Here is a 10,319-nt window from a genome sequence, read left to right as displayed (position 1 = left end):
CATGCATTTTTGGACATCGTTTCATACTTTCGTAATAATAAATGAAAATAAAATAGTTCTTAATGAATTTAAATATTATATCTAAATGAATCTTATGATCTACGAAACGATTTACGATCCGATACGATTCGACCCCTATTACGATTTACGATTTGATTCCAATTTTTAAAACATTGCATTTACCAGAGATGATATGAAGTAAATCAGGTCTCTAAAACCCGACCGTCATCAAACCGACTGAAAAAGCACTGGGTCAGGTTTAGAAATGGTTGGTCTTGGGTCGGGTCAGTTTTCACATTTAAGAACTCAATGTCATCTCAGGTTGGGTTTAAAGAGAAAAAAAAACAACCCGAGTGTGTTTTATCGTACTTTAGACTTTATAGAATTAACCTTGTGTATACTTTATGGACTTAACCTAAGCCTTTTGCCGACTAACAAGTAAAAGGCGTACTTTCTAATCTCCAAAAGCACGCACAAGAGAGAGGGTATGAAACCCCTAAAACCCCTACTTTCCCATTTTTGAAACTGGGTACAAGAGAGAGAGAGAGAGAGAGAGAGAGAGAGAGAGAGAGAGAGAGAGAGAGAGAGAGAGCCATTTCTTCTTGCGAAAAACTAGAGAATACATCCGACTCTCGGAACATCTCTACCCTTTCCTCTTGAGATAAGCAGTTTTTTCCCTAAATTTTATCTGCCTCTCTTTTATTTCATAGGGGTATTTGGATTTCTAGGTTTTACAAATGGTTTGTCAGTGGGTATTTGAATTTCTGGTTTTGGTTATGGTTTGAGAAGGCATGCTTGAAAGATAGACTACATTTGAGAAGGCATGTTTGAAAGTGATATTAACAAATCCTTATATACATATATATATATATATATATATATATATATAGAGAGAGAGAGAGAGAGAGAGAGAGAGAGAGAGAACGGTTCCTACACATATGTGTAGAGTGGGGGCCCACATTGTTTGGGTGATCCAAGCCATCCATTTTAAAGGCCCTCACATAGATAGGGTGTCTACAAAAAATCAGATCCATAGGATCATCCCAACCCTACGATTTGTGGAGGTAAAATGGATGTCTTTAAACCTTCACAAATTAGTCCATTTTTTGCCTCCATAGTTCGAATGGTTAGGATGATCCTATGGATCTGATTTTTTGTGGACACCCTATCTATGTGAGGGCCTTAAAAATGAATGGTTTGAATCACCCAAATAATGTAGCCCCCACTGTATTTAAGCTAGTGTGTAGATAACTTATCTACACATGTGTGTAGGAACCGTTTTCTCTCATATATATATATATATATATATATATATATATATATATATATATATATATATATATATATATATATATATATATATATATATATATATATATATATATATAGAGTGATTCAAGGGTTAAATTTTTTTCTCACTTTTTTGTTATTTCCATTCATGTCTCCCAGCCTAGCACAATACCTTTTTTATTGACATTTCTGATTTTCCTTAGGGGTATTTTTGGCATTCATGTTGGGCAATAAATACGAATTTTGCATAAAGTCAAGTCAGGACGAATTTTATATAGTTCCTAATATTTCAGAATAAAAATAGGGAAATGATCGATACTTAGTCCCATTCATGAAGTCAACTCAAAACGAATTTTATATAGTTCCTTATATTTTCACAATAAAAATATGGAAATGATTTCGACACAACCATATTCTGATATTGCGGTTGAAGATGTGGATCCAATGAGGCACTCTTGGGATCTGGGTTATTGTAAGTGCGTCTTTCAGTTTAGCATTTCTCTTTCTTTCAATTTGCTAGGCCATTTCACCGAAAGCTATTTAGACGGCTCACAAAAACTTTTGTATTAGAGACAAAATTTGCTGAAAAGTGAGCTTGTGTGGCTGTTCTGTCCTGCAAAACTGACTCTAAATTGGCTTCCCACTAAATTTCCTACCAAATCCCTAAAAATAAGGTTAGTCTTCGTTCAAATTTCCTACCAAATCCCACGAATATTTTAAAAAGGTTAGTCTTCGTTCAAATTTCTGGAATTTAGAAGGCTCGTAGAAAATTCTACTCAAACTCAAAAATTCTCCAAAGTCGATGAACGGTCCAATTACCGTAATTGAAAAGGTCAAAAGCTAGGGCATTCTGCTATAATACGCCTCTGTGCACTTTCTCCGCTCGTTTACTATAAATACTCAAACCCTTGTCTGCTTAAAATCTCTCTGTGTGTGTGTGCCTTTACAATACTCAAACCCTCGCATTCCTTCAAGAGCTCCCACGGTTATTCAAAAGGAAGGAAACACGAGAGGAAAGTAAGGAAAAAGAAAACCAAAACCCTAGCTTTCGTCCTTTTCCTTTCTTTTCAAGCTTTTAGTACTTTACTTTTCAGATTTCTAGGGTTTTTTTGAAGTTTAGGTTCTGTTCCTTGTTGTAATCTGTCTGTTTTGTGCAGAATTTACAGTAAGTGTCTTAGATCAAGCTAATTTTAGCAAATCTGCTTATATTTAGGTTTTAGCTTGAAGAAGTTAAACAAAAGAACCTGTTTTGAGCCTAGAACATTGAAGATTTGGACTAGAGTTGTAGAGGAGGCTAGATTAAGCTCATTTTACCGTTTTCTAGCAGCGAAGAAATCCTACATTCCATTATTTGTCGAAATAGCTCTCCCCCACACCAGATCTTTAGAAATAGTCACTTCGGCTTTTGTATCATGGCGGCGTCTACCTTGCGTTTCAGTGGTGTTGAAACCCCTTATATTGGATTAAGAAAGTGTTCTTCATCCTTGGTTTCTTCAAGGCGACTTGAATTCACAGTATCCATAGCTCCAGACCCTGGATTTTTATGTAGGAGGAGACGTGTTGCTTGTGAAAGGAGAGTTTTGAAAATTAGGTGTGAGAAAAGAGCGGTTGCTTTAGTTGAGAAGGCTGAGACTGGGAAAGAAAGGGCTGATGGAAATGTAGACCAGTTTACATGTGTAATGAAATTCGGTGGTTCTTCAGTTGCATCGGCTGAAAGAATGAGAGAGGTTGCTGATCTTATTCTTAGCTTTCCTGAAGAAAGGCCTGTAATTGTTCCCTCTGCTATGGGGAAGACGACAAACAAGATTCTACAGGTGGGTGTTGATTTTTCTGTACAGTTTGTGTTGTTTTTTTTTTTCTTAATTAAGGATTCTTTTTGGTGTTCAAAATTTCATGGTGGTGTCTTAAGCAGGGGAAAAGGCTGTCAGTTGTGGTGCTTCTAGGGTATCAGACATGGATGAGTTGAGCTTCATAAAAGACCTGCATCTTAAGTAAGATCTCACTTCTAGTTTTGTAGTCATTTACATGCATTTCAACACTATTCTTATCCAAGGGTTTTGTTCCTTGATATGTTCAGGACCATTGATGAGCTTAGAGTAGATAGGTCCACTATTTCTGGTAAGGATCTGTAGTTTTCCTGTGTCCTATTTCCTTTTTTCTTAGTCAAATCAACCTAGAGATGTGTAAATATCCCATTTTGGTGTCTAATTCAATGTATTATTTTAACAGATTTGACCGTGTCTTGTGCAAAATTTGCTTTATATATGCTTGGCATGCTATTGTATGTTATTTTTAGTGACTGATAGTTATGTAATACGTCTAGTGTCATTCTCTAATAAACATTTTTTAACTCGAAATTTATCTAGGAACCTAGGCCGGCACCTTAAATTTTATTAATAATTAGAAGAAAAAAAATACAAGAGGAGGACATGCCACCTACCTTTAAACCCAAAAACAGAAGAAAAGGTCAACTAAAAAGAATACTAGGATACCCAATAAATCACATCTCAAAGCTCCCCATTGCAGATCTAGGGAGGTCCATCATGCTCTAGTAAACACATAATAATAAATGAAAATAAAATAGTTCTTACTAAATTTTTAATTCTTAAATTCCGCAGAAGCCGCCACATGCATTTTTGGACATCGTTTCGTAATAATAAATGAAAATAAAATAGTTCTTAATGAATTTATATATTATATCCAAATGAATCTTATGATCTACGAAACGATTTACGATCCGATACGATTCGACCCCTATTACGATTTACTATTTGATTCCAATTTTTAAAACATTGCATTTACCAGAGATGATATGCAGTAAATCAGGTCTCTAAAACCCGACCATCATCAAACCGACCGAAAAAGCTTGGGTCAGATTTAGAAATGGTGTGTCTTGGGTCGGGTCGGTTTTCACATTTAAAAACTCAATGCCATCTCAGGTTGGGTTTAAAGAGAAAAAAAAACAACCCGAGCGTGTTTTATCGTACTTTATACTTTATAGAATTAACCTTGTGTATACTTTATAGACTTAACCTAAGCCTTTTGCCGACTAACAAGTAAAAGGCGTACTTTCCAATCTCCAAAACCACGAACAAGAGAGAGGGTATAAAACCCCTAAAAACCCTACTTTCCCATTTTTGAAACTGGGTATAAGAGAGAGAGAGAGAGAGAGAGAGAGAGAGAGAGAGAGAGAGAGAGAGAGAGATTTCTTTTTGCGAAAAGCTAGAGAATACATCCGACTCTCGGAACATCTCTACCCTTTCCTCTTGAGATAAGCAGTTTTTTCCCTAAATTTTATCTGCCTCTCTTTTATTTCATAGGGGTATTTGGATTTCTAGGTTTTACAAATGGTTTGTCAGTGGGTATTTGAATTTCTGGTTTTGGTTATGGTTTGAGAAGGCATGCTTGAAAGATAGACTACATTTGAGAAGGCATGTTTGAAAGTGATATTAACAATTCAATAACAAATGTGACAAGCATGTTTGAAAGTGATATTAACAAATTCAATAAAAAATGTGACAAGCATGTTTGAAAGGTCAGGTCAATCTCTGTTTTTAAGGAGATGATGCCCAAACACCCTTTGTTTTGATATTGGCAATTCTTTATTTTATACTTCTCTTTTGGCTGCTGACATGTTTTTTTTTTTTGGCTGCTGACATGTTGCTTGCTAGAAAAGGGAACTGGCAAATGCAACGAGAAAACTGAGAAATAAGGAGTGGAGTGCCAATATCAATACATGCCTTTCTTCAGGAAAGCTAAGAATAAGATCAGCAACCTCTCTCATTCTTTTAGCCGAATCAACTGAAGAACCACCGAATTTCATTACACATGTAAACTGGCCTACATTTCCATCAGCCCTTTCCTTTCCAGTCTTGGCCTTCTCAACTAAAGCAACCGCTCCTTTCTTTTCTTTTTTTGAAGAGGGCAACATAATATATATATATATATATATATATATATATATATATATATATATATATATATATATATATATAAAGAACCGAGATGGTCCTGAAGGAACAAAGAGAATAGAAAGATAGCAATACAATAAGTCAAGGAGGAAGATAGTCAAAGCACTCAAACTCGGCCCGAAAAACGCCTTTCTTGGCCAGGGAGTCGGCATCCGCATTGGCTGATCTCCTGACATGGCGAAAAACTATGGAGGAGCCCTTAGATCTATCCTCTATTTCCTCTAAGAGAGGCAAAAATCGCCATGGGGGAGAAGCGGCGCCCGAAAGCCAGCGAATAACATTTAAGGATTCCCCTTCGACTATAATTCTGTCGCACTCCAGGCGAGGCATGGAGTGAAGCCCGCTGTGCACGGCTCTAACCTCTACCTCATTCGAGTCTGCCAATCCAATAGGCCCCGAGTAGGCCCAGAGGACTTCCCCTTTGTGGTTTCTACATAACCCTCCTACTCCTGCCGCTCCTGGGTTGCCAATAGAGGAGCCGTCAAAGTTAAGCTTCAGGGACCCCGGCGGAGGAGGAGACCAGGAGGGGCGGGTTTTCACTTTGGTAGCCGATTCCATACAGATGATTGACCATCCTTCCCAGAGGTCAAAAGCTGAAACAAAACGAAAAAGAGGAAGTATACGGGCCCAGGAGATGACTGCAGCTATCACCTGAATATAAATCCAATATGGAAAACCAGCCTTCCCTTCAAAGACACGCGCATTCCTCTCTTTCCACAAAAACCACAATGAGGCTAAGAGACACATCTTCCACAGAATTCTGTCTTTCCTTTTCCAAGGAGCCCATTCCCAACTCTGAATAAATTCAGCCATAGAATTGGAAGGGACCCAACTGATCCCAAACCGAGAAAAGAGAAGACCCCAAATAGATCGAGCAACCGCTCCTTTCTCACACCTAATTTTCAAAACTCTCCTTCCACAAGCAACACGTCTCCTCCTACATAAAAATCAGGGCCTGGAGCTATAGATACTGTGAATTCAAGTCTCCTTGAAGAAACCAAGGATGAAGAACACTTTCTTAATCCAATATAAGGGGTTTCAACACCACTGAAACACAAGGAACCTGCTGCCATGCTCGAAAATCCGAAGTGATTATTTCCGTAGATCTGGTGTCCGAGCACGCTATTTCGACAAATAAGGGAATGTATAATTTCTTCACAGCTGGAAAGCGGTAAAATGAACTTATTCTACCCTCCTCTACAACTCTAGTCCAAATCTTCAATGTTCTAGGCGCAAAAAATGGTTCTTTTGTTTAACTTCTTCAAGCTAAAACCTATATGTAAGCAGATTTACTCAGATTAGCTTGATCTAATAAACTTCCTGCAAATTTCTCCATTAATTCAAGCAATGCACATGCCAACACCAAAAATAACAAAGGAAAAACACAAAACAGACAGATTATAGCCAGGAACAGCACCTAAACTTGAAATAACATTAAATAAACGGGAGATAGCTGTTCGACGTGCATGAGAAGAAATTCGAAGTCTTTCACGAAATATATTTATATATCCCCTTGTTTTTGCCATGTACACCCATCTCTTTTAGTTTTTATTTTTACATGACATCTCATAGAGTCATAGCTCTATTCCTATTCGGATTCTCCATTAGACGGGATGAGAAGTTTAATTTAAAAAATTCTAATAAAAATTCCACTCCGACTTTAGCGGAAAAGTTAAAATAATAATTTTAATTTACGCTCGAGCGCAGATAAGCTTATCTACGCTCGAGCACAGAAACAGGAGGGCATTTGGGGGGTGATCCTAAGCATTCATTTGGAAGGCTCCATCATGGATGGGGTGCCTACCAAAAATCAGCTCCATTGGATCACCATAGGGTGTCCATTTGTGAGCCAAAAAAATGAGCGGATAGTGGACATCTGCCCATTTTTTGGGCCCACAAATGGACACCCTATGGTGATCCAATGGAGCTGATTTTTTGTGGACACCCTATCTATGAAAGGGCTCATCAAATGAATGATTTGGATCCCACCAAAAAATATGCCCCCTGTTTCTGTGCTTGAGCGCAGAAACCCTTTTCTCTTAAAAAAATTCCTAATTAAATTCCATTATGACTATAGAGGAAAAATTAAAATAAGAATTTTAATCTAAAAAATTCTAATGAAAATTCCAATCTGACTTTAGAAGAATTAGCATACCACCTTTTAGGATGGAAACACGTTCCAACATTTCCCCCCTCTAATTCCTCCGCTCTGGGTGGGGTGGAATTAGAATCGAATCCCGATTCCAGGTCTGATTCAAGCATCCTAGGGTTTGATAGGCCCATTGAAAATTATAGTGCTCCACTCATGATCCAAACCATGGAAGCGATTTCATGATCCAAATTAACCATTCATTTAAGAGAACAATAACAGATAAGACAATCACCTCTGGCCCATAAAATGGACGGTCAAAAATTAAATTAAATTAAATTAAATATAAAGGAGAAATGAAATATTTGCCCCTTTTTGCCAGTGGGAGCCCCCTCTAGTGTAAAAGACTGGTCATAAATACACTATAGGGAGCTGTCTCATGTAAGACAAATGTATCACTTCCCATAAAAAAAATTCCGTTAGTGGGGCATATAAAATTGGGTCATACTTTTATACAGATTTGAATCACTTGTTAACCCTATGAACAGTTTGGATTGTTCTGAACGATTAGGATCGCCTACCTAGTAGGAATTTGCACTCTGCCGTACTTATGTTAAAAAAATAACAGAAATACTAAACTCAAGGGCAACCTTACAAAAATGGACTGAAAGGGCGGCCCCCATTGGCTGCACGTCACCACGGTGCATTTATATGGAAGCAAGCATATATGGTTTCAAGTTTCGGTTTCAAAATGCATTTTGGTCCTCACCGAAACCGAAATTTAGGCCGAATTTTGATACACCAATTAAAAATAATATTATATTTAATACTAAACATTTAGGGGAAATATTATATTATTAAAAAAACAAGATGTTATTGACTGTGAGCCTATATTGGACTATTTACATAGAGGGATGGAAAAAATTGCGGAAAACTGAATAATTATACAATATCTGTCGTATGTAACATGTTGGGAGCAGGAATTGAACCTACAAATTTGCCAATTATGAGTTAGGCGCTTTAACCATTCAGCCATGGACATGAGATTATATATCGAGATAGTAGTATGAAACAAAGATTATTTCCGATTTGATCTTATGTATCGGAGTCCATTTCAGCGTCACAAACTTTTTTTTTTGTTAAAAAAGACGGTGTTCTTCAACGGCTGGTGATCATCGCCTTTTTCCGCACGCTTCCGCCGTGTCATGTGCACTTTGCTTGACTAGTTCAAATTGATTCAATTCATTGGAGTTTCTCTTGCACTTTTGTTTTCTTCTCATGAGAGGGCTTTCGAAGGCAACTCTAATGCAGAAGGGAAATGGAGTCTTTTGAATGAAAATCATGTTTTCAATTATAAAAACTAAATTAGGATAAATTGTATAAATCGTTCGATTTACTATCGAATTGTTAGATTCAATTGAAAATCGCAAACTTCGTACACTTTAAGATTCAACCAGGAGATTCAAATCGCAAACCATTATATTTGGTTTGAATCATAAGCCGTAAGATTTTTAAAATAATATATTGATGAAAATGCTAGAAAATAGGGTGGAAATATGATTTCCCATATGCAAATGGAGTTGTTGAAAGTGAGTCCTTTTAATCATATATGTTGTCCCAATCCACCTCTGCATGCAATTTTGTTTTCTCAAGACAAAATCTGCTGAAAAGTGAGCCTGTGTGGCTTCTCTCACATGCAACGGCCCATCTGCCAAATGCCTTCTCAGATGGTCCCTAGGAATCTTGAACATTTTACAAACTTACAATCCTTTGTGCGGGCTTGAAGGCAAGATCGCCCTGATAACTGGCGGAGCGAGTGGACTCGGCAAGGCCACGGCCCGCGAGTTTATCCGACAAGGTGCCAAAGTCATCCTAGCTGACATCGACACCCAGCTAGGCCCAGAAGCCGCATCTGAACTGGGCCCACAGGCCCACTTTGTCCCATGTGATGTATCCATCGAGCGCCAAGTGGCGGATGTTGTGGACCAGACCGTGGCCCGCCATGGCAAACTGGACATCATGTACAACAATGCCGGCATCGCCGGCCCCTCTGTCCCACCGAGCATTGAGGATCTCGATCTCGACGACTTTGATCGAGTAATGAGCATCAACGTCCGTGGGGCAGTTGCGGGGATCAAGCACGCAGGTCGGGTCATGATACCCGCGGGCTCCGGATCCATCTTGTGTACCGCCAGTATTAGCGGGCTATTGGGCGGGCTTGGGCCGCACCCTTATACCATATCCAAGTTTACTATACCAGGGATTGTAAAATCCGCCGCAAGTGAGATGTGTAGGCCTGGTGTGAGGATTCATTGTATCTCGCCCTTTGCGGTACCCATGAGGTTCGTCATTGACCAGCTGGAGGCATTCTACCCAAAAGCCGGGCGAGACCAGATAGTGGGTGGATTGAGGGAGCTGAGTGGGGCCGGTGAGAGGAGGCTGATGTGGCGTGGGCAGCTGTCTACCTTGCATCTGAGGAGGCAAAATATGTGACGGGTCACAACTTTGTTGTGAATAGGGGGTTCACCTGCTTTAAGCGCCTTGGACTCCCGGCACCAGATCAAATAGATTAGTAGACACTTGTAGATTTCGTGTACTACATGTTTTTACTGATTTTTTTTTTATGCCATAGGGTATCCCCACCCCACTTTTGTAGGACGGGACTATTTCCTAGGGATGCGCGCGGGCACCCGGAGACCACGTGCATCGGCTAAACAAGGGGGGATGCATCGGCTAAACAAGGGGGGATTCGAACGCCTGTCACTGGGGAGCAAACCCATGACTTTACACCAAAGAGCCACACCCTATCGGGTTTTGTTTTTACTGAGTTAAATTCAAATGTGGTAAATGTTGTTGTAACCTAAAATGGTTTAATGGCTCATGTCCATTATTTCCTTTGTAACTTAAAATGAATTGTTGTAACTTAAAATGGTTTAATGGCTCATGTCCATTATTTCCTGAAAGTTACA

The 10,319-nt window shown here is 38.9% G+C and overlaps 1 protein-coding gene and 1 pseudogene across 2 annotated transcripts; both read left to right on the top strand.

Annotated features, from left to right (window-relative positions):
• The first annotated feature begins 2,226 nt into the window (after positions 1-2,226).
• On the top strand, positions 2,227-5,072 carry LOC143862092 (aspartokinase 2, chloroplastic-like). Of its 2 annotated transcripts, none has more exons than XM_077373092.1 (5): positions 2,227-2,307; positions 2,504-3,104; positions 3,203-3,281; positions 3,368-3,408; positions 4,962-5,072. In XM_077373092.1, exons 2-3 carry the CDS (start codon positions 2,703-2,705, stop codon positions 3,254-3,256), a joined length of 456 nt encoding a protein of 151 aa, XP_077229207.1. In that variant the 5' UTR covers positions 2,227-2,307; positions 2,504-2,702; the 3' UTR covers positions 3,257-3,281; positions 3,368-3,408; positions 4,962-5,072. The 2 variants fall into 2 exon arrangements, with proteins under 2 accessions (XP_077229207.1, XP_077229208.1); XM_077373093.1 differs by having other exon boundaries at positions 2,448-3,104.
• A 1,428-nt stretch (positions 5,073-6,500) lies between these two features.
• Positions 6,501-9,923, top strand: LOC143861591 (zerumbone synthase pseudogene; annotated as a pseudogene).
• Positions 9,924-10,319: the final 396 nt, after the last annotated feature.

Source organism: Tasmannia lanceolata, unplaced genomic scaffold, assembly GCF_043159265.1.
Source record: "Tasmannia lanceolata isolate RefF3 unplaced genomic scaffold, GAP_Taslan_0.1 ptg000037l, whole genome shotgun sequence".
Lineage (NCBI taxonomy): Eukaryota > Viridiplantae > Streptophyta > Magnoliopsida > Canellales > Winteraceae > Tasmannia > Tasmannia lanceolata.
Note: the sequence above shows the minus strand (reverse complement) of the source record. Positions and strands in the feature narration are given on the sequence as shown.